Raw genomic sequence first — 25500 nt, 5'->3', positions numbered from 1 at the left:
CACCCATTGTAATTAACAGGTTTGGCTATTTCAGATACACAAATTACTAGCGGGTAAAGACATGCAATCTCCTTGGACAATCTCCTTAGAATGGGGCACAGCTTTCTGTACCTTTTCTGGTTCCTCACTATAGCTCTTATGTCTGAATGGGAGCAAATCCCAGCAGCCATGTTCCAACATCTAGTGAAAAGCCTTCCCAGAAGAGCAGAAGCTGTTATAAAGGCAAATGTTTGACAAATTCTCTATTAATGCCCATGGTTTTAAATTAAATGTTGAACAAGCGCATACGGGAGTGGTGTTCAAGTGTCCACATACTTTTGGCCATAAAGTGTGCCTTACAGAAGCCCGTAACCTAGAGGTTCAGGTTCCAAAGATCAGGTGAGATGCAGTGATATCAGATTGTAGATGAGGACTTAATTTGTACTCTTCAACCTCAACACTAGTGGAGCATTCAGAAAAGTGGGAGTGTGAATGTGCTATGAGCTTTGTGTTCAAATTTTTTATCGGACCAAATGAGGGCCAAGGGAAGAAACTCAGAGACTCTTAGTACTGTTGATATGCTGGAGCAATTGTTCGCATTCATTGTGGTCATAAAGTTAAAACAGTTGTTCTCACTGAGCAGCAAGGAGCTTACAATTATTAGGGAGGATTGTTTTTTCTTAAAAATGTCATCATAAATATTTTTGAATGAAATGTTAACATTAAAAAAAAAAATCAAAAAAAAAATCTAACGGTCCTTGTATTAATGAATGATAATATAAAAATGGGATTTTTCAATGGCAATTATGAAAATATTTTACAGTATGTGCACACGTGTACACACACACACACACACACACACACACACACACACACATATATATATATATTTTTTTTTTTGTTTTTACATTAGCACTGAAACACTGTTGTAGAGGCAGAATTAAACCAGAAATACTCATTAAAGGAAAAAATAAATACATGAAAACATAGAAATACCTAAATTAAAATTACCCCAAAGTGTAATTTTTAGCCTCTACAATGCCCCAAAAAATTCCACCACAAGTGACTTGTTCCTGTGCAAATAAGTAACAATGTTGCATTAAATTGCATAAATTGTCTAGCCCAAAATTTTTCTTTGTAAAATCATAAGTAAATTATAAATAACAACAGGATTGGAGGCCTTTCAGCCAACCAGAGTGCGTTGCTGGACATAACTGTTGTTTAAAAGATAAATTACAGTAACAACTTCTAAAGAAACATTACTTAAAGTATCTTGTTTTTGTGTTTCGTAATGAAGTTCTTGAAGGGAAAGTTCACCCAAAAATGAAAATTCTCTCATCATTTACTCACCCTCATGTCATCTCAGATGTGTATGACTTTCTTCTTCAGCAGAGCACAAAGATTTTAAGTAGAATATCTAAGCTCTGTAGGTACATACAAAGCAAGTGAATGGTGAAGCTCCAAAAATCACATAAAGGAAACATAGAAGTAATCCATAAGAGTCCAGTGGTTAAATCCATGTCTTCAGAAGCAATATAGTAGGTGTGGGTGAGAAACAGAGTAATTGTTTCTCACCCAATGTAAGTCCTTTTTTCCCTCTAAATCTCCAAAAATTTCACTTTTACATCTGAAAGTCACATGTGGTGCCTGTTAGTTTCACTTTTTCATCTGAAAGTGAAAGTTAAAATGGAGATTTAGAGCAAAGATATTGTTCGTTTTCTCACCTACACATATTATATTGCTTCTGAAGACATGGATTTTAACACTGAAGTGTCTGGGATGACTTGAGGGTGAGTAAATGATGAGACAATTTTATTTTTTTATTTTTGAGTGGACTATCCCTTTAATGACAATGATTAAGAACATCACAAAAACAAGAGCATCTAAAACCTGTAATTTATGACCTTCAAAACATGACTAAATGAATTGTATTATAAAATCCCATTGCAGTTCCACAGTATTGAATCAACCATTTAAAATCACAGGCACGTGCTCTCAATTGACAAATGTTCTAAATCAAAAACACTTTGGCAAAAGGATGTATTTTCACTCATTATAATTTATGATATCTTAATATTAATTCTTAATAAATTCCTCTATTGCAGGCACTTACTGTGAACGTAAGAGGCTCCTCTGCGATTCAAACCCGTGTTGGAATGACGGTCACTGTGAGGAGATTGCTAATGGTTATGTGTGCACATGCCCAGGGGGCTTCACAGGCCTCAACTGTGAGACCACCACTGAGGTTGACAGCTACTGCAAGTCCAACGGATGTCAACTGGACGAAGCCTGTACTATGGAAAAACCTGTGAGGATTATTTTTATTTTTGTTTTCCCCACCTAATGCCAGATTTTGCCTAGGAGGATGTGATTAATTTGAAATGCCACATGCAAATTTGTGTGACACTCCTGAAGCAGATCAGCCTGTGTCATGCTGAAGGTTACAATAACAATTAACAATTGTTATGATAGCAGAATGGGTATGGCATATGTAACAGTTTTTAGATTGGAATTGGGCAAGCTGTTGCATATTCAAGTGCTGTAGGAAAAGAGAAAATAATGGGAAGACTGACTATGTTTACTTAGGGAGCTTTTGCATTTTTCTTTGCGCATGAGCGCCATGTTTTTAAAAACGCTGTACCAATTTAAAATAATTTTTAAAAATGCGTCAAGACACCTGCATTGTGTTTCATTTGTAGTGCTCCGTACTGTAGCATCAGCTGGCTGTAGTCTTCCCAACATGTACAGAGATGGATTTAGAAGAAAGTGGGCCAATGGAAGACTAATGTCTTGTTTGACCTCTGTTTACTCTGTAGTGAAATTCAGCACACCGTCCTGACCATAGCAGATTCTCATCACATGCCTTGTTTAAATGAGAGCACGGACAGGAAAGATAGACTACAATATCTCTCACACATACAAACTACACTCAGACATGTTAAATTGATTTGTTTGACATTGATTTGGTCTGTCTGAGACATCCTCCTAAGAGAGCTCATCTGTATGAAAATGAAATAATCCTTCACGCCGTTTCAGAGCTGCACCAATGCTAATATCAGTGGGAGTCTCTGTATTTTTTTTTCGTCTGGGATTGTTCTTCTATTACTCATCTTGGAACGACTGAGTCAGAAAGTTTACTGATGTCAGAATCGGTTAGTGGAAGTATGAATGCAGAAGCGGTAAATGATTTGCCTCTTGTATGTTTTTTTTTTTTTTTTTTTAAGCAAAAATAATAAGAAAATAATATAATAGATTAATTACACATAATATTTAATAACTTTATTTATTATCTTATTTACTTATTACATAGAATTATTGGATCTGAATATGAGTTTATAAACTATTTATTCGATGTATTCATTTGCTTTTATGATTTTATGGTGTGTGTGTGTGTGCGCGCGCATGTGTTTTTCTAGGGGAGCCTCATACTTTATCCTGCCTAGGGCGTTATTTGTCAGGAACTACTGTGCAACATGCATTCACTTGACAGATACGCTGTTCCTATTTTTGTCGCACTATCCATCCACTTTATTGTCTCCATTCTTCTGAAATAAAATTATTTAATTTACAGTTATCATATTTGATTTGTTTGCTTTGATGTTTAGTCATGATATATTTAAATAATTTCAGATTTTTATGTCAAAGCCAGCTCAGGATGGCATAAAAGCTAATTAAATTACTTTGCATGTTAAAATACATTCTCAAAATTAGGAATAAACTTGTATATGAAGTAAAAAATGCACACGTCTTTCTTTGTTGGCAGGTTATGTATTATTGTACTCAAATATGGGACATTCACAAAAAATGTTGACTTGCAAGTTTTTATTTTTTTATTTTCAATTAAGTTCAGTTCAGTTTTTGCCTATAATAGCTGAGGGTAAAAAAAAAAAAAAAAAAAAAAAATAGCATCTTGACATTATATTTAATCATAAAGAACAACTTGACTGTTGTTCTTTATTTTATTATTTTATTTTGTTTCACAAAAAAGCAAGGGTTTTAACTCCAGTGATGATAACATCAGTGACAAATTCTCTTTAAAGATACATTTTCTGAGATAGCATCTCAAAACACCACTGATCTGACTAAAATCAATAAGTCATACCATCACTGTAAATATATATATATATATACAAATCTTTCACATGGCCATTAAACAATGTAACAAGAATGAAATATTTAAATGAACCATGTGATAAATTACCATTAAATGTAAATAAATAAAATCATTGTATGCACATTTGAGCAGCCTCATCTTCCTCTGAACTTTGACCTTGGAAGTTCTTTTCCACAACTTTTTGTATTTTCTAAATACAATTTTTTAACATTGATAACACCAATCACATGAAATCAAGGGACACACTTTCTTTTTAAATTATACAAATTATTAATTACTTATTTTCTTTTGATTTTTTTAAACACTTGTTAGGCCTTGCTCTAATGCTTGACCTGAGCAAACAAAATGAGTAAGAAATAAACACATAAAAAACTGTAAATATCATGGAAGCGGAGAAGGGTAAAAGGGGTTTTAATTCAGGCAGCTGGCAAATTCAAATATATTTTCTAAAAAATGAGTAAAACAATACAGACAAATCATTTCATTTTATTTAATTAAAGGTTAAGTTATAGAATGATGTCTTTTAAATGGAGTTTTTCACTATTTGTTGAGGTAATGATCCACACACAGATGATGTGCTTTTTTCACTTTATAATATGTTGGGGGAAACAAAGATGTTTCAGCACATTGGCCTTTCTCAGTGTATATAAAACACAATGAGATCATCACCTCAATATCTGACGTATGCCAATAGGATCTACGTGCCTATTTGAACTTAAAGAAAAAACAAAATATACAAGAGAGCGCAGTGTAAAATAACTTTATTGGAATTTGGTTTGTTGACTATTTGAAACATTTTTCATGACTGAAATGTCAAAGGACATGTCACCATATTTTGATCCATACGTCATCTTTTTGGTCTCAAGTCAGTGGAAACGTGGGCCGCTTCACAGATTTCCCAGGCAGCCACTGGCTCTGGCATGAGCACAGCACCATTTTGGTGGAAAAGGGCTCGGTGATGCAAAGATAAGGCCATTCAAGCTCAACTTGCTAAAGCTGGGACATATTTAAACACGTTTCTCAACATGACATATACTCTTCTTAATATTTGTTTGTGGTATGTTTGATTTTTTTTTTTTTTTAACACAGAATTCCACATGCATTTGTGTAGACCTGGAGTGCAGTGAGCAGACAGAGGTGTGTGGCACGTTGCCCTGTCTCAATGGTGGCATTTGTGTGGCTCAGAATGGTCAGTATCACTGCAGGTAAGAATACACAAAGACTGCTGTGGCAAGGTGTCTGCAGCTCGGGCCAACAGGATTAGCATTTCCGGTCAAGGCATTTTTATTATCATTTGGTTCATGGCCATCAATTCACAACCTTAAGAAATGTGTAGTCATGCTTTTATTTTAAAGGTGCTGCAAGCGATTTTTTTTTTTTTTAATACCATGCATAAAATATAAAGTTTTGGCACCTATTCATTTGCATTCTATGGACTTACAAAGCTGAAATATTTTTCTAAAAATCTTCATTTCTGTTCTGCAGAAGAAAGTCATACATCTGGAATGTCAGGAGGGTTAGTAAATCATGAGAGAATTTTCATTTTTGGGTGAACTACCCCTTTAAGCCTATATCAAGCTTTTAAGAGCCCTCAAAGAAGATGTAAAGAAATATTTGTGATTTATATGTTGCTTGGATACACTGCTACGTTTAAATGGCCATCAATGGAAAAGATGCTTTTGGGCCCATATTAATATAATGCTCTCTGACAAGTGACATTTGTGTTTGTGTGTATTTCTATGGTTATATAGCGCTTTAGACTATTGAGAGTGAAATTTTCATTAAATTTCCAGTTTCCAACGTTCAATATGCGCCCTGTGACAGCATTTATTTAACTTCCTGCTGATAATGAGGAATTCAAGCTTGGTTTCTGATGCTTTATGAGTTCTTACTGTCGGCTTGTTCTTACGGTCGGGGGTGGGGAGTGGTTACAGCTATGTCTTCTTTAGTTCCTTTTAATCTTCAGGGTTTTCATTAGCATAGATAACTTGAATCAATACATTTGATGGCCCCTCTGACTAAATGACAAACAGAAGATAAGATGGAGATTGAAAGGGAAAAAATGAATTAAAAATTTAGGAAAATGACTAGACGATAATAATAATAAAAAAATGTGTGTGTTTGTGTGTAAGAAGGGCAGATCAAAGCAATTGTGGTTGGTCACCTGGCAGTCTGTGTTAATAATTGTGTGATCTTGCCTTTGTATGGCAGAATAATATCACTGAGGTCTTATCACAGCAGAAAGGATGTTTTTGTTTTTAACATGTTATTTGGCAGAAATTGTTTAAAGCTTCTAATAAAAGCAGTGAGATTAGTGATTATAAATGAAACGCAATGGATAGGTTGCATAACCATAAATTAATCTCCAAATACATCTTTAATAGTTATTTAAATCATATATTTGTCATCAATTCTTACCATATAAAAAGTAATCATTCACATGGTAATTTCTAGCCATATGCTGTATAGTATAAACTAGAACTTGCATATATTAAACTGAGATAACAAATATTTACAGTGCAATATATATATATATATATATATATATATATATATATATATATATATATATATATATATATGATATATATATGCCATACATGCACATCCGAATTCTTAACATTAAATGAGCTTGTATTAAACAGAGATACAAAATAATTATGATGCAGTACACATCATTTACAATAAGCAGGGTTGGTGAGTAACGGAATACATGTAGCAGGATTATGTATTTAAAATACAAAATATAAGTAACTGTATTCCACCACATTTACTATTTATATCATTGGTAATTAGAATACAGTTACATTCAAAAAATATTTTGATTACTGAAGAGATTACTTTGTATTTTATTGTCATTTGTTTCATTTAATATTTAGTCCTTTCAGATGGAAAAATATATACAAATAAATTATGTGATCCAAAGTGCATTTGAACAGCGGTGAAACACTTTCTTATGATGTGTTAATTTCATATGAGCAGACAGAAATGTTCGTTTGGAGCAGAAGAAATAGAAATAAACCTTGTGTAAATTGTCACCTTTACGCTATAAGCTAAAATGCTATTTTTAGCCATTTTACATGCACGTTACCAGGCCCAATCATATTTTTTTATAAAGAAAATTCACTTTGGATCATAATTTCTTTTTTTGTAGTAACACCTTTGATATTAGGGCAAAAATCATATTCTTGATGATAATTTTTGTATTGTTTTCCTGTAAAAATATCTAAAAATCCTTAAAACAAGATCAGTTAGATTTATCTTTTTTTTTAGAAACAACACTGCATAAGATATTTAGGTTTTTCAGAGAATTTATTTTTAACACGTGTTTTTTGTCTTACTGTACTGGCAGAGTTTTTATAGTCAAAACAAGTGAAAAAATCTACAAGTGCTGAAGAAGTAATCCAAAGTATTTAGAATACGTTACTGACCTTGAGTAATCTAACGGAATACATTACAAATTACATTTTACAGCATATATTCTGTAATCTGTAGTGGAATACATTTCAAAAGTAACCCTCCCAACCCTGACAATAAGTTAGCCATTTTATTTTTTTTATTATTCCTGATAAGAACCATATATATGAAAACAACTTTACTATGGGTAGTGCTGTAAATAAATTCGACTTGTTGAAAAATCCCTATGACTTCTCTTATGAAAAAAAAAACAAAAAACTTCTCTTATGAAAAACAAAAACTGTTCTTGCTAACACTTTACATTCGTTAATGCATTAGTCATCATGAACAAACAATTAACATTATATGTTTTAAAGCATTTATTAATCTTTGTCACTGTTAGTTAACAAAAATAAAATTATTCTTTGTTAGTTCATGTTAGTTCATAGTGCATTATCTAATGTTAATAAATAAAATTTTTGATCTATTAGTATTATTAACTTAACATTAAGATTAATAAATACTGTAAAAGTATTGCTCATTTTTAGTTCATGTTATCTAATGTTGTTAACTAATGTTAACAAAATGGAACCTTATTGTAGTGTTACTTACAAATTAAAACATTGTGGAAAACATAGTGAAGATTAGCGCCCAGGCAGTGTATCTATGATATGATGTACTGTTTCCGTACTAAGGCAGCTTATGCAGCGCTCTGAAGCATCCCCTCCATTGACTTACATCCAAACAGGCCTTCTTGTAGACCATTGTAAAATGGTGGCACCATTTTCATATCCCGACCAGCCGAATGTGTTGTCTACGTACAGATATCTGTGTATAACGACTTTGAATGTGGCTCATCCAGTCAGAATTTAGTTTTAATTTTAGTTTTTCTCTTTTGATTCTTTAACTGAAGTGTTACATAATGTGAAGCCATTTTGCGCTGATGCCAGACTTATTATTCGTTTATTACGAATAATGTCTTTTAGTTTGTATCCATTAAGTTCCAAATGAAATGAGAAAATAATCAAAGGAGATGAAATGCCTTTCATTGTAAACTATGCCTATTTAATTCACTGAAGTATCCATAAATAAGAATTACCACATAGTTGTTTAAATACATAAACCATATTTTTGTTGAATTTCCAGCCAAAACAATTATAGTGTAAGATATACCATTACCTTGATATAAAGTGGCTCATGCTCTACAACTTTTCATTTAATCGTTTAATCATACTGCCCACCCCTAATTCTTATACATTTTTATTTAAAAGGATCATTAAATATTACACAAATGTCACCAAGGCACACAGCAGTCATCGTGACACACCTATGACATACAGTAAAACACTGTGGTAAAGAGCCTGTATTATATGATGTTAACATTAAAGGAATATTACAGGTTCAATACAAGTTGTTGATTACCACAAAAAATTATTTCAACTTGTTGCTCCTTTTCTTAAAAAAAAAAAAAAAAAAAGCAAAAATCGAGGTTACAGTGAGGCACTTACAATGGAAGATAGTGGGGCCAATTGTTGGAGGGTTTAAAGCAGAAATGTGAAGCTTGTAATTTTATAAAAGCAATAATATTAATTATGTTAACTTGTATTATTTGTATTATTATATGTATTATTTGTGCTGTAAAGTTGTTTAAATCATTGTTTTATGGTAGTTTTAGGGTTTTCGGCATTACGTTGTCATGGCAACACATTTGTAAAATTGAATGTAACTTTACACAGAAAAGGTTAGTAAGCAGTTTTATCTCACTAAAGTCAAGTAAACACACATATTGTTCATGTTTTGTGGCTATAATTATGAAATAGTGAGTAGCCTCTTTTAATGTTTACGGATTGGACCCATTCACTTCTATTGTAAGTGCCTCACTGTAACCCAGATTTGTGCTTTTTTTTTTTTAAGAAAAGGAAGGACATGTCAAAATGAATGAAACTTAACTTATTGAACCTGGCATTTTCATTTAACTGTAACTATGAGCCCCTTCTCTCTTATAAGTCTTATAAGTCTTTTGTGTGTGAATGCTAATGCTAATGTCATATCCTTGTAGATGCCGGAAAGGTTTTTCTGGAAAGAACTGTGAAGAAGTAATTGACTTCTGCAAGCTGTTCAGTATTAACTGCCTGAATGAGGGATTCTGTCTCAACCTAGTTGGAGGATATAATGTAAGTAACTTAATTTGTGTAATACTAATGGTGATTTGTGTACTAAATGATATGGAAAATAAATATGATTATTTACATTTGTTATATTACACCATTACATAAATGCTAAATGAGAGAGCTTGTTATGTTGATTAGAAGAGATGTAGTTGCTGCGGTGTTTCAGGAAATGGAAATGTTTAGGGAGTAGGGACATACTTTATTTGGTCCATGTGTAGTTTTTTTTTGTTTTTGTTTTTTTTTTTTTTTTTTTGTAAACTGAAATGTATAAACATCCCACCAAAATGCCTCCCAACCCTGTCGGCCAATATTCATCTATTCATTTATGAGAGTTCTCAGTCTCGCAGTCACACAATAGCAGCTGTGATTTATGCTCATATCTGAAGGTTTCAGCCACCCTCTTCCATTTCAATATCATCTTTCTGTGACTCCCATCAATAGATTTGCCCTTTGAGTGATGTGACACCGTTATACACAGTCGATTGATGCAGTTGCATCTGTTTTTATTATAAAGTGCTCTAGAATATTAGCTTCACATGCATTGATTCCCTTCAAGTGCTATTTATTAAACTATCAGAAATGGTTGTTTAATTGGTTGTACATCTGCCATAGGCGTGCAAATCCAATGTTGTTTGCATGTGTGAGGGTGGTTAATTCATAACCTGTCCATTGATATTTTTTTTGTAAAAATCAAGATTTTAGATTAAAAAGTATTTAAATGGATAAAGGAAGTGTATATCTTTGGTCCTGTAACTTGTTGCCATTTCATTTTAGCTTTTCACCAATTTTAATCACCTATTCCATATACCCTCTCAATTAATACAAGGTCATAAAAACTGCATGCATGATAAAAGAATGAACGAAATGCTGAATGAAGAATAGCATGTCACATTGCAGGGCACATCAACCTTCTAAAGTGTGCCATGTCAACTACCAATAAACATAAATGTCTTTCTTACATCCTGACATCTGTTTTGAAGTACTGTAACACTATTTAAAGTGCCTGAAGTAATGTCATAAAGTGGATTACATATGATTTATCCTGATTGTTAATAAGAAAGATGCAAATATTTTTCTAAACAAAATGATACCTAAAATACATTGTTCTCAAAAGAATGTTTTAATTATCAAAAACTTTACCAGATAGGCTTTAAAATGTTAGCTCAAAACGTCCTTGCTGGTGAACTGGAGTAAAAGTCCTAGATTGTATGCTACTGCGAGTTGATACATTTCTAGTAAGCTCAAAATGTGTTCTTCAAGACATTTAGGCTGACATATAAGGCTTTCCTAAAATAAATGTGTTGAAATTAAACTTTAAAAACTGCTTGGCAACTGTTGTGCATTGGAATTCTGAAATATATTCTCTGCTGAATTTGCTGTGATGTATGCAAACATCAGCTATTATAAGATCTTATTTTTTTAGCTGAGTCCATGGCAAGTGTGCTGTTTGGAGGCATCTGGTTGTTTAGTTTCTAATTAGTGTCAGCCTTTAAAACTTTTATATAGTCCAGAAAACAGACCACACCGTTGCTATTTCTTCATTTACAAATTGGTGACAAAATATTGCTAAAAACCCACAGTTCCCTTTCAGAGAACTCGAGCTGCGTATGATCGCTAAGGGGACACCGTCCGAGTGTCATATGGTCTGAAGCCCTTATACAATCATGCCAATTTATTGGCTGATGGCGCTTAAGGGGATTTTCCCATAGGGAGCTATGTCACGGGCTCCATAAAGGCGCTCGCTGTCGCACCATCGAGTCAGATTTTCTGTTCAGTACACGAATTGTCTAAGCCCGTGTTTGTTTCTAGTGACTTACGTCGAAGCGAGTATTATTTTTCTCCCTTTTGAGTGGTAAACACGTAAGGACGTCGTTGACACAGCGTAAATTTCAGAGCAGTTTCAATGTGTTTTTTTCCAAACATTTCAAGGGACCGATGAGGACAATGACACTTTGTCAAGGCTCGCAATTTCTCACCACGAGGCATTATCCCCGCTTGTTCCAGTTCTACAGCCTCCAGATTTGGAGCTCTGTGTGCTGCAGCCATTTGGGATTTCGACTTTTTGTCTGAGAAGATAGGAGTGCAAACGGACACCGGAATCCTCCTCGTGTTTGTCACCCTTTCCCTGATCAAAAGAGTGAGTCTCGTCAGACATGCTCTGAGGCCTAGCTCGGTAGCCATTTTCTGACAAACAACGCGTGTGAAAGACCATGCTTGTCGTGAGCCGTCGCCATTAAAAAATGCTATATGAGAGAATTAGTCTTTGGAAGATAAGGAAACAAAATGGGCCTCTTTATCCCGAATGTCTTTTTCTGTGTCGTTCTGGGAGAATGCACATGAATAAGACAATGAAGGAGTGGCCTTGGCCTCTCTCTCCCCTCCCTGCTCGCGGCAGAGGGGATCATGCATAGATCGGTGAACCTGGCCACAGAACAAGGGGGCTGGAATAAGAGAATATTCCCCAACTGAGTGATGGCTAACCAGCACACAGAGTGCTTTGCCGGTGCCATTATTCTCTCGGGATTCTATCAGGTGATGCAATATATTTTATCTTGTTTTTTCTTTCACATGTTTTGTGGATCACGCGGATGTTCTGGTGAGAGAAGAGATGCGCCCTGCTATCTCTGCTTGATTTTTCAATGCGCCATGGATGTCGATATTTTCAGACAGCTGTTGGATCTACACACATTGGTTTTGCAGTCCAACCACGTGCATAGTGTTAAGGAATGCTTTTGAGTTCACTGGCTCCATTTGGACTTTCCCTCGATTTGGTTAAGGCGATGCTTTTCTTTGGAGGGTGATAGACAACAGAATTTGTGCCTTCTTCTATGAATCGAGGTTAGCAACTGCCCCCCCCCCCCGTATCGCAGGAATAACGTTACATTTATTTTTATAATAATAATGTTGAGCGTTCTAAACAAAATTTTCTATCCGGTGTGCAAAAGCAAGTACTACACATTGTTCCCCCATTATATGCTGGGACAATCTCTATGAGCCGTACATGTTCTGGGCCAGTTGAACTTGGGGTGGATCTCCTGCCCAGACAGGGTCTGATGTCCGGAGAATGAACATTACATCCTCAGATTAAGCAACACATCTGGAGGAGGTTCGGCAGAGCAGAAGTGGACCTCTTCGCTTCGAGCAAGATGTCGTACTGTCCCCTCTGGTTTTCTCTCTCGCCCCTGGTACCACTGGGCATCGATGCACTGGCGCACCAGTGGCCGAGAGCGCGCCTTTACACGTTTACACCGATCTGCAGAGGGTTCAGGAGGATCGGGTTCGGCTTCTGTTAGTGGTGCCGTATTAGCCATTTCAAGTATGGTTTCCTTCCTGGAAAAGACACCTTGGGAGATTCCAGTCAGAGCGACATGTTGTCTCAGGCGCGGGGCAGCATTTGACACCCCGGCCGGAGTTGTGGAAGTTATGGTTGTGGCCCCTCAACAGGGCACTCTTTTGAATGATGGGTTATCCCCCGCTGTGAGCTCCATCACGAGGAGGCTATATGCATTTATGTACCGTATTTTTGCTTCTTGGTGTACAGCATGAAGTGAAAATCCAGTTCACTGCCCTGTCAGTACAGTGCTGTAATTTTTGCAGGAGCGTTTCGGGGCCAGGGTCTATGAATTCCATGTTGCCGCTATAGCGGCTGAACATATGCTTATAAGTGGAGCCTCTGTCAGTAGACATTCTCTAATCTCTCGCTTCATGTGCGGGGTATGCAGGCTTAGACCTTTTCATATTGTCCACATTCCTTTATGGGATTTATGTGTTGTTTTAGAGGTGCTCTCGGGTGCTCTGTTTGAGCCCTTGACAACAGTTACTGATAATGTTTTGTTGTTTCGCTTGTAGACCATTAATTTTCAGGATTTCTCTCCTCCCCCATTTGAGTTAGAGGAGCATGAAAGTTTACATATGCTTTGCCCAGTTCGGATGCTGCGAGTTTATGTTGGCCATACTAGCCAGTGTCGTAAGTCAGAACAGTTGTTTGTGCACTTTGGTGGCCACAACAGAGGTGTTTTGATGTCCAAGCAAAGACTGTCTTATTGGCTTATTGATGCAATTTCAAGTGCTTACAAAGCGCTCGGTTTACCTTTGCCTTAGGGTATTCGAGCCCATTTTACGAGGAGCATGGCAGCCTTATGGGTTTTCTTATGGGCAGGGTGATCTTCTCCACAAACACTTGTTAGATTTTATAATCTGGACGAGGGATTGACTCCTGCTTCCCAGGTTCTCTCTGTTGGACCCAGATCAAATTCTCCAAAAGGAAACGTCTCGGTAATGTACATAACATTGTTTCCCTGAGGGGAACGAGACGGTCAGTAGCTGGCCATACTCTCTAGCAGCTACATAGTCTCGTGCCTTTTGCAGAATATCTGACTTGATGGCATGAAAGTGAGCACCTTTATGGAGCCCGTGACGTAGCTACTTTGGGGGCATCACTTAAGCACCGTCAGCCAATAAATTGGCAATATAAGGGCTTCAGACCATATGCCACTCGGACGTTGTCCCCATAGCGATCATACTAGTGGTGTAATGGTTCTCTGTAAAAAAATGAACAGTTCAGCAAGCACGGTTGGTAGCGCTAGTTTAATATCGCATCTGGATCATACAGTTTGGCGAAGAAAATAAAGTGCCAAATAGACATTGCAGTTGTAACCTCTGCTAATGCACCTGTATGGCTCTGTAGATGGACACACTCTGCCTGTGTTTCACAAGGGTCAACTTTCTACAGAGAGAAGCTGTCCTATTAACTGTTAGTATGTTAAATCAGTTGATGACATCATAGTTCCGTACGCGTTAGTTGGCAAAATGGCAAGCGGAGAAAATAAGCAGCAATAGAGAAGCCCCTGCATCCTTTAAACCCCTGCCCCGGTAGGAAAGCTCAGCAAAAACAGGGTGAGCTTGAGGGGTGACAAGATGTTCTGGGTGCAATGTTATCAGCTCTCTTAAAGCGGTTCACGTTAGAGGTCCTCCAGGTCCGGGTCAGTCTTTCAAGTAGGACTTTGTGTTTGGGTTTGTAATTTATGAAAAAATATACGTAGAAAATATTGCTTTTTTATCACCGTATTGTTGAAAAAATTTAAAACATGCATTAATTATCTTGAAATAGAATTTAAATTTCATTAAACATTTTGAATGTACTTGGCTGATAGGATAAATAAAAAAAATATGATATAAAATAAATATTATGTAATTTTTTAAGCAAAATTTACTAAATGGGGCCCCGGGTTGGTCGGTTGCTTGGAAATCGTAAACCCGTCCCTGACGACATCCATTCTCATATTCTTTTTAATAGCAAGTTTGTTTCTTCTGTAGTGTTGTACAGATTATGAATGTTGAATATATGTTAAGTTTGAAATACACTTTATTTTGATGCATGTAGCGTAATAATGCAGGTATTAAGTTAAAATATTGAGTTGGTAGTTAGAGAAAGTTTTTATTTTTATTTATTTTTTTAGTTTTTTAGTTAAGGACCCTAACGAAAATTAACCATGGTTTTGCTGTAGTAATATTGTAGTAACCGTGACTGTAATAACAAGGACTGTTGTCACCATGGTTTTCTTAGCAGAAATCATGGTTTTGATAGAATTAACCATTGTTTTATGTAGTAATAGTGTAGTAGCCATATAGTAACCATGGTTTTACTATAGTAATATTATTGTAGCCATGACTGAAGTAACAATGACTGCTGCGACCATTGTTTTCTTGGCAGAAATCATAGTTTTGATACAATTAATCATTGTTTTACAACAATAATACTGTAGTTTCCATATAGTAGCCTTGATTTTACTATAGTATTGTAATCATGACAGTAACCATGTTAATTTTGTGGTTACTATGATTTTACTACAAATGTTCAAACTATGGTTATTGTTGTAAAACCATGGTTATTTGTAGTGAGGGCACATCTCTTGAAGGGTCTGTTACCAAATAGAATATGTTTACTTTGGATTTGGTAGTAATATTTTTTTTCCCTGAACATTACAAATACTGAACAGTACCGAAACCGTGACCCTAAAACCATGATACAAACCGAAGTGTGAGAAATTTGAACCATTACACCCTTAGTTCATATGCAGCATCTCGCTCCCCTCAGGGAACCAAGGTTATGTATGTAACCAAGACGATTATTTATATATCTAAAACTAATTTGAATGCCTTCCCAGTCATATTTATTCTCAAAATGACTTAGTTATGATTTTCTGACTTTGTAGTCGATGACATAAACAAGTGTTTTATTGTAGTACTCTCTCTTTTTTTTTTTTTTTTACATTTATCATTTTAGATGTTATGCTGCCTGATTGAATTTCTAATAATTAGTGTTAATTATTACATATTCTTTTTTCCCTTTAGTGTCTCTGTGCACCCGGATGGATGGGGGAATTTTGTCAGTATGTGGATAATGCATGCTTAGCTTATCCAAACAGATGCTTAAATGGAGCTACATGCATCAGTATGAGTCAGCCCAGTGCACCCCCGCACTATACGTGCACCTGTCTCCCTGGATACACAGGTTAAAAGAAAACTATATCAACAAACTCCTCACTGTGTTATCCTGATTTATGTTGTTCAAGTCTGCACCAGAGTTTGCCTGCAGAAGATTTTTAAAGACATGCTCGGATGCAGACTGTTTTTCTATAGTTGGATTGGAGAGAGGAGTCACTGTCACATTTTCACTCAAAGTTTACATTTATATAGGCTATATCTGTTGAATATTCAATATAGCACATAAAGTGTTCTTGGCACTTTTCATGAATACGATACACTTTGGTGCCCCTGAACTTTTTTTTATTTTATTTTTTTTAATCTATTTTTTTTAAGCATGAGAGGAACAAATTTCCTCTCATTAATCTTTTTTTTATTTTTTATTTATTTATTATTTTTTTTTTTGTGAGAACTATTAGATATGTTTAATAAACTATTATCTAACATCTAAATTATCTAAAATGTATTATCAAAAATCAATAAATAAATCAAATGTCTATATTAACAACTAACTACAAATCAACATTTGGTCCCAAACTAGACAGCCCCTACTGAGTAATTAATTTAATTTAGACAAAATTTGCAACTTTGTTACCCATTCTGGCATATATTATTTTAGTTTATTTTAGTACATTTTATAGATTTTTTTCAATTATTTTAAATATAATATTTAATGTTAATTGATTACAAAATTAAAAGTTTACAATTTAGGTTGACAATCAAACATTTTTGAAGGTTAACTTTCCCCAACCATTTCTTGAAAAAGAAAAAAAGAAATTTTTATTGTGAGTTTTTTTAAATTAATTAATTTATTTATTTTTAAGAGCTTCAGGTCATATTTTGTTCTCTATTAATGTAAAGTGCCTTCTGTCTGGCCCATGATGTGTTCTGATGAGACAGTTGAATGGCACAAACCTACCACATGTTCCATGTCCATTGTCTTTGTCATTCACTTTAATGCGACTGAGAGTGTGTATAACATTGAGATGAGTCCTATTTCCCTGAGGCATCTCTTTACCGTAACTCATTTTTGCACATTGCCCTCCTAACTGGATTATTCTATAATTTGTTTCATCATGCCTGCTAAATGAAGGGCAAATGGAGGTTAGAGGAGACTTAAACAGTAAATCTAACAGGAGAAACAAGATCTTTCATTAGCTTGGCCACAAACACATGAGCACAGGAAGAACTGTTTGCCTAACCAAAATGAAACAAATAAACAAACAAGAAACGGTTTATGGGCTTTCCTTAGTATTGGTCTTGTTAACCTCAGGTGAATACAGTGAGGTCCAAAAGTCTGAGAACACTAGTGAAAATGCTTCTATTTTGCATTTTACTAATTTAATGCAATGTTTTTTGTTAGAAATTATATTATTAGCAATATTTTTTTCAGTTTCGCTTTAATGAGAGCACGCAATCAAGCTAGCATGGGCTCCATAAGTTTGTGCAAAACCTGATGTTATTCCAGGATGATTTGAAAATTATCCAAAGAGCATCTCGTGTACTTAAATGAAAGCAAGTTACTGTAACATGATAATTGATAAAAGTTTGCTCGTTTGATTAGTGACCTAGAATTAGTGCAGAATCTTAAATATTCTTTATTCATTCACCTTCATAATGTTCCTTTGTTTACAGTTTTTAATATCCTGTATTATATTTAATGTGTCTTTTATAGACACTTTGCATAAATTATTAAAATCTATATGTATTGTGATGACACCTACACACTAAAATTATATGAAGCCATTTTTTTAAGTGTCCTATAATGAGTGATTCATCTTTTTATTGTGATACCACATAGCAGAATTCATATTGTCAATGGGATTCTCAAAAATTTGTTTCACTGCGTAACAGATGAAGAAATCCATCTTTCAATGTCCCAATTGCCAGCGACAAGGGACACCTGACAATGACTCTCTGTAGGCTGTATAATGGATTGGAATACTTTTAGGAGAAAACATGTCACAGCTCACACCTCAATGTTTTATTTAGACATCTGGATGATGCTAACGATATCTCCATCGATTAATGACCCCAGAGACTTAAAAACGACCGTCCCTACCCCATTTCTCAACCACGAATGATATTGCCAGAAGGCCAATGTGAAATGTCAAGTGCTTACATTATGATCTGCCCTGAAAAGTCAAATGACATGTTGAAGGAGAAAATGTAACTACTTTCACAGCAGGGAGAAAAACGTAGGAGAGACAGATATTGCTCGGGATAAGACTTTTGCTTCTTTTTCAACAACTTGCCTTGCTTTTTTCATTCAAAGTTTTGATTGATTTGATTGCATGGGAAAGATTAGCTGCATTATAAGATTCTTCTGCTAAGCAGTTGGGTAAACGACCATCAGAAACGTTATTGAATTGCAGATTATCATTGCTGTTCATACGAACTGCCGTAATATCCAGTACCATAGCCCAATATTTAATGGTCCCAGAGGTCAACCTGAACATTATGGCTCAGCATAAATAATAATGTGCTGCCTCCTAAACCTTCTTCAAGAACATTCAGTTTATTACTAGACCTAATTTCTTAAAGAAATCGTTTAACAAAAAATGAACATTCTGTACAACATCATGCTGTTCTAATTTATTATTCTGTGTAGCAGAAAAGGAGAAATTTTGAAGAATCTTCACTTAGCTCTTTTCCATTCAACATTCATTGCAACCATAGCTGTCAAGCTCAAAAAAGGACAAAACACCCTAAAAGTGCCATTAAAGTAGTCCTCACAATGTGTGTGCTAAATTCCAAGCCTTCAGAAGCCATTTAAAGGGAACGTTCACCCAAAAATGAAAATTCTCTCATGAGTTACTCACCGTCATATCATCCCAGATGTGTATGACTTTCTTTCTTCTGCAGAACAGAAATTAAGATATTTAGAAGAATATTTAAGCTCTGTAGGTCCTCACAGTGCAAGTAAATGGGTGCCAAGATTTTGAAACTCCAAAATCTATATAAAGGGAGCATAAATGTAATCAAAATTACTCCAGTGGTTAAATCCATGTGTACAGACACGATATGATGGGTGTGGGTTAGAAACGGATCAATATTTAAGTCATTTATATTCTCCATTAGGGGTTGATATGCAAGAAGGATGTGCATCACCAAAAACAGAAGAAGGAGAATGAGAAAGTAAATTGGAAATTGACTGAGCAGGGAGGAGAATTTATAGATAAAAAAAAAAAAAAAAAAGGACTTAAATATTTATCTGTTTCTCACCACATCAAATTGCATTAGAATATATGGATTTATCCACCAGAGTCATCTGGATTACTTTTTTTTTGCCCTGAATTTTGGAGCGTCAAACTTTTGGCACCCATTCACTTACATTGTATGGGCCTAGAGAGCTGAGAAATACTTTTAAAAATCTTCGATTTTGTTCAGCAGAAGAAAGAAAGTCATACACATCTGGGATGGCATGAGGAAATGATGAGAGAAATTTCATTTTTGTGTGAACTAACCCTTCAATAGATTTGTGTGAGGGACAGACCAAAATTTAAGTCATTATTCTCTGATAATTTCCCCCTCCACTGCATCTCTCAGTTATTATTTTCAGTCCACATATTTGAACTGCCACATTGATGTTTTAACACATATAAGCTTGGCATGTAATTTTTGAATCTGAAGGTGGATGCAAATGAGATTTTAAAGCTTCAGTGGAGACAAATATCATTGGTGAATAACAACTTAAATTGTGGTCTGTTCCTCACACAAGGCTATCATATGGCTTCAAAAGACTCAGAATATATTGCTTAAGTCATATTAATAAATTTTAAGATACTTTGTCATTTTATCTGTGTATTGAAATTAGTTGGTTAAGATTCTTCAAGAATGATTCTTCTTCCTCTGGAGTCATGAGTTCAAATCCAGGGCATGCTGAGTGACTCCAGCCAGGTCTCCTAAGCAACCAAATTGGCCCAGTTGCTAGGAAGGGTAGAGTCACATGGGGTAGCCTCCTTGTTGTCACTATAATGTGGTTCACGCTCTCGGTGGGGCGCCTGGTGAGACTCCACATGCGCTATGTCTCCGCGGTAACGCGCTCAACAAGCCACATGTTAAGATGCGTGGATTTATGGTCTCAGATGCGGAGGCAACTGAGATACGTCCTCCGCCACCTGGATTGAGGCAAGTCACTACGCCACCACAAGGACTTAGAGAGCATTGGGAATTGGGCATTCCAAATTGGGGAGAAAAGGGGAGGGGAAAAAAAGAGTGATTCTTCTTGTAAAGGGTTAGTCTTCTCCATCTCACATTGACCTCTTGTTTTCTTCTTTTTTTTTTTTCTTTTTTTTTTTTTACTGGAAACGTAATTCACTTACTGTATATCCTGTTCCTCTCTGGCATTATAATCCTCATTAGTGAACCGTCTGCACAATGGATGTGCACGTCATGCATCATTTTGCTTACAGTCTGTGTCTGTGTTAACTGTCTGAACTTTCTCAAAAAATGGCTTTTTAAATGTTATATTGCTAAATTAGTTTCTTGTGGGTGTTTCAGAGTGTAATACTCACTTTAGTCACGCTTTTCTCTGTCATACACGAAACACTAAGCCATAGGGGAAAAAAACGAAGTTGCCAAATTTGCTTCTAAATCCCATATGTGAAGTCAATATCTTCAGGGGAGACAGAGCGTAAAAGCTTAACTAACATTTCATTCACACCTCTGTCTTCCTGCAGGACGCTACTGTGAGGCTGAAATAAATGAGTGCGACTCCAGTCCCTGTCAGCACCAGGGAACATGTGCTGACTTTGTTGGATACTACAAATGCACCTGTCGTTCAGGTATAACTTTCTCTTACTCAAGAGAACTAGCTTTTTTTCTGCTTTTTGACTGTGTCATGAATCCCCACCGTGCCAGCACCAGACACTTTGACTGACAGCTGAGCAAATCACCCCTGTTTTCAGTCTGCCAGAGTCATTAGTACTGCAGAATTGTGTCAATATTGTGTTATGAAATGCTCTTCCATTTTGAGGCCAATGCATTGATACGGTTCCCTCCCGTAATTGTTGGTGCTGCTCACTCCGTCTGAGGCCTGATTTGCATTCACTGATGCAACCTGATGGAGCACCCCAGAGATTGGCAACTGGCAGGGTTACAAGTGCGCTTCTTTGCCAGCTGCTCCCTTCCGCTCGATGAGTAGAAGAGCCAGAGTCCCAAATGCCCCCTCCCTAAACCTGCCCACGCATGCTCTACACTTGGAGAAAGAGATACAAAAAGGAAAATCATTCAAATGACTTCCTCATAAAAGGGTTGATGACTCTGTTTTTCTCTTTTAAAAATATATAAAGCTTGGCTAGGCCATTGTCAAAGTGAATACATTATAAAATTAAATTGAAGTTGAACCTTCCCACGTTGAATGATTTAAAAATATTTCTGTCCTTTAATTTCATGGAGCTATTAAATATGAATATACTCAAAATTTAACAATCCTCAACACAATGTTATAGAAATCACATTTGCTGAGGTTTGTGTGCTATCTGCTGAGCCTTGAACCATGAGTTTTTCCACTGTGCCCTAGAAAGCATAAGAACATTAAATTTTAGCTTCCTTTCTTTACATTTACATTACATGTATGCATTTGGCAGATGCAGCTTCAAAGTATGTGCATGTTATTGTTGCATGTTGTTGTTTTTGTATGTATGTATGTTTTCCTTGAGAATCAAGCCCATGACTTTGATTTTGCTTGTACCATGATTTACCGTTTGATCTGTAATGAAATGTTTTTCTTCGAAACAATGACATGAAGAATACATGCAGTGCATTCTCAAAAGCATTAACAAGAGTGAGAACATTTTAATCATGTTTAATCTTTAAAATTCTGGTTTTGCACAAGATTTCTTTTTACTTATCAACCATGGAAGTTTTTCTTCAGATCAGTTAGTGTTTCTCACCTCCCCTTCCAGGATTCACTGGCATTGACTGTGAGGTTGACATCGATGCCTGCACTCTTCCCAATGTCACTTGCCCTCCTGGGACATTCTGTGTAGATCTGCAAGGTGACCTGCTTCATATGTGTCACACTCCATGTCCTCGCTATCTATCGGTGGGTCAGAGGGAGTTCAGCCCCTCCCATTTTATTTCAAATGGGTAAAAACTTAATGTGATTGGTTGAGCTAGATGGTGGAGATTGAGGATGTATTGATGTATTGCTTCTATTGTAGTTCTCTTTTAGAGTAGAGGTGTGTTATTTATGCACCACTAGCAACACCAAATGAAATTGCTGAAATGATCACTTTTCCCTATCTGTCACTCACTCGACGTTGTGTCAATGTAGTGACACTAGGGGTCAAACTTGGGAGCCCCAAACACCTCTGATATTTGAGAAAAGGCCAATGAGAATTGGCGAGTGGAATTTGTATGCCACTCCCCCAGACATACGGGTATAAATGGAGACGGCTTGCAACCACTCATTCAGATTTGTTTTCGGAGACGAGCAGTGTAGAGAAATCCACTAGCGTTCCATTCACCTCTGAAAGCGAAAGTGTAAAAACGGCTGTTGGATATGTGGCGCATTACAGCGGGTTCTCCCTTTCTCGCACAGATAAGTGCAGAGAGCGCCCTTGGGCCCTTCAGCAGCCACACTTGAGAGAAATAAAAGAGTATATTTTCTCTAAAAGAGTAAGCACTGACGGAGAGCATCTTTTTAAAGATGCCTTTCCGTCTACGTGCAGTTCCTGGTTGCGGTCAGTGTCTTTCATCCTTTGACGGCCACGATCGCTGTCTCACATGTATCGGCCGTAGACACGCTAAGACAGCGTTCGTGGGTGGCTCATGTTCTCAATGCGAGAACGTGACCATGGCAATGTTGCGATTGCGGCTTTCTTTCTTTCATAGAGAGAAAACCACTCCAGTCGCTCCCTGTCCTGGTCCTTCTCCTTACATGCACAAGGCCATGGTGGTTAGCGCTGGGGGCAATTTGGAGGCATTAACGGGAGCCTTTCCGCCGTGAATCCCCACAGACTTCCCATTCCCCAGCATGCTCGTTTCCACCTGTTGAGTTCATAGATGAGTCAGGCAGCTAGCCTTAGAACGGGCTTAATGTCTCATTCGGGGCTCGCGATGAGGATGAGGTATCGATCACAGCATCTGAGAGTGCGCCCAGTCAGAGGCCGACATGGCGCTGACGGCCATGCTTGCCCAGGCCGCCGCGGGTGTCGGGCTGGAGTGGAACCCTCCACCCCGCCCTGAGCATTCATGGCAGGACGATTGGTTCCTGGGCTCAGAGCGCCACTCTGCCCCAGTTCCTTTCTTCCCAGAGGTGCATGAGGACCTCATGAAGTCGTGGAGGGCACCTTTTACTGCCCGGTCCCATTTCTTCAGTTCTTCCGCTCTCACTTCCCTCAATGGTGGGGTGGCCAGGGGGTACACGGAGGTTCCTTGGGTGGAGCAGGTGATTGCGGTGCACCTGTGCCTGCAAAACGCCGCAACCTGGCGGTATCATCCTAGGCTCCTGTCCAGGGCCTGTAAGTTCACTTTGCCTTTGACGGCCAGAGTGTACAGTGCTGCCTTCGCCTTGCATGCCATGGCCATCCTGCAGGCCCACCAGGCCAAGGCTCTGAAAGTGCTGCACGAGGGTAGTCCTGACCCAGGATTGATGCAGGAGCTGTGCTCGGTGACCGACTTCGCCCTGCGTGGGCTCTTGGGCAGGCAATGTCCACTATGGTGGTACAGGAGCAACACCGGTGGCTCAGTCTTGCAGAGATGAGCGACACCAACAAGGCCCCAATCTCTCAAGGTGGCCTGTTCGGCGACACTGCCGAGGATTTTGCCCAGCAGTTCTCGGCAGTCAAGAAGCATATGGAGGCGATCCAGCATCCTGCCCCGGCGTGATTCCTCTGCCACCTACAGGCAGCTGAGATCCAGTACCCCATCTGCTCATTGCTGAGGCCGTCCACCTGCGGCAGCTGATTTCTCGGCCTCAGCGTAGAGCCTCCCGCAGGAAGTTGAAACCCCCGTCCCTTGGTCTGGTGCTAAGAACCCCAGGAGGATTTCGAAGCATCCTTGAGACGGGTGACCCAGAAGTGAGGAGACCCGCTGTCAACCAGGAGGTGGTACACAGGCCACTCCATCCCCCGGTGGAGGGCCGGGAGGAGAATCTTCGGTTGCCGCATGCCCAAGGGGCACCAGCACTTTCATTTTCAGAAAAAGAGCAGTTGTCACGATAGCCGTATACCGAACATTTGCAGCAGGGGCGCTGTGGATGCAAGTCCCCCGCCTTCGCACACCCAGCTGCGACACACACAATTACCCATGACCAGGTGTATGTGATGCACCACAAGGATGCCCAGCCTCCTATCTCGTCGCAGTCCGGTCCTATGGTGGGTATGTGGAGTGAGGTAAGTGTTCTAACATTTCTCTTAGCACAGCCACGAATTTGGGACGCGAGTTTCCGCCCTGCCATGAGGCCCCATCCGCAGGTATGTCAAAGGTGATTGTCCCCTTGGTTCCCTTGCACGGAGTCTGGAGGCATGGCTAGCCCTCTCCAACCCTTCATGCTGGCTCAGGATGATCTGACTCAGCTATGCGATTCAGTTCGCCAGGTGCCCGCCCATGTTCAGTGGCGTCCGTTCTGCCTCACTAGTAGGCAAGGACACCACTGTTCTGTGTGCGGGAATCGCAGTCCTTCTAGAGAATGCAATAGAGCCTGTCCCTCCAGCCGAGATGAAGAAGGGGTTCTACATTCCCTACTCCATCGTACCAAAGAAAGGCGGTGGATTGCGGCCAATCTTAGACCTGCGAGCTTTCGGGACCTGCACAAGCTCCCATTCTAAATGCTGACACAGAAGCGCATTCTGTTATGCGTCTGGCATCAAGATTGGTTTGTGGCAGTAGACATGAAGGATGCGTACTTTCATGTCTTGATTCTGCCTCGGGAGTCAGGCATACCAGTACAAAGTCCTCCCCTTCGGTCTGTCCCTGTCACCTTGCGTCTTTTCAAAAGTCGCAGAGGCAGCCCTTGCCCCGCTAAGGGAAGTGGGTGTCTGCATCCTCAATTATCTCAACGATTGGCTGATTCTAGCTCACTCTCGAGATTTATGGTGCGCACACAGGGACCTGGTGCTCAGACACCTCAGCCGTTTGGGGCTTTGTGTCAACTGGGAAAAGAGCAAGCTCAGCCCTGTGCAGAGCATCTCTTTTCCTGGGACTGAGTTGGACTCAGTCGCAATGACAGTGCGCCTCAGGAGCAAGCGCGTTCAGTCGGTGCTGAATTGCCTGAAGTCATTCAGAGGAAGAATAGCGGCCCCACTGAAACAATTTCAGAGGCTCCTGGGGCATATGGCATCCTCAGCTTGGGTTGATGCATATGAGACCGCTTCAGCACTGGCTTCAGACTCAAGTCCCAAGATG

At 38.1% G+C, this 25500-nt stretch overlaps 1 protein-coding gene across 1 annotated transcript in view; it reads left to right on the top strand.

Annotated features, from left to right (window-relative positions):
* Positions 1 to 25500, top strand: part of eys (eyes shut homolog) — a 293123-nt gene that overhangs the window by 15207 nt on the left and 252416 nt on the right. Inside the window, exons 3-8 of the mRNA XM_051651752.1 lie at positions 2085 to 2287; positions 5183 to 5298; positions 9549 to 9663; positions 16015 to 16174; positions 20829 to 20933; positions 22056 to 22195. Of these exons, the coding sequence (XP_051507712.1) occupies positions 2085 to 2287; positions 5183 to 5298; positions 9549 to 9663; positions 16015 to 16174; positions 20829 to 20933; positions 22056 to 22195 (839 nt within the window). The remainder of the gene's footprint in view (positions 1 to 2084; positions 2288 to 5182; positions 5299 to 9548; positions 9664 to 16014; positions 16175 to 20828; positions 20934 to 22055; positions 22196 to 25500) is intronic.

This window comes from Myxocyprinus asiaticus, chromosome 23 (genome assembly GCF_019703515.2).
Source record: "Myxocyprinus asiaticus isolate MX2 ecotype Aquarium Trade chromosome 23, UBuf_Myxa_2, whole genome shotgun sequence".
Taxonomy (NCBI): Eukaryota; Metazoa; Chordata; class Actinopteri; order Cypriniformes; family Catostomidae; genus Myxocyprinus; species Myxocyprinus asiaticus.
This window is presented reverse-complemented; position numbering and strand designations above follow the sequence as displayed.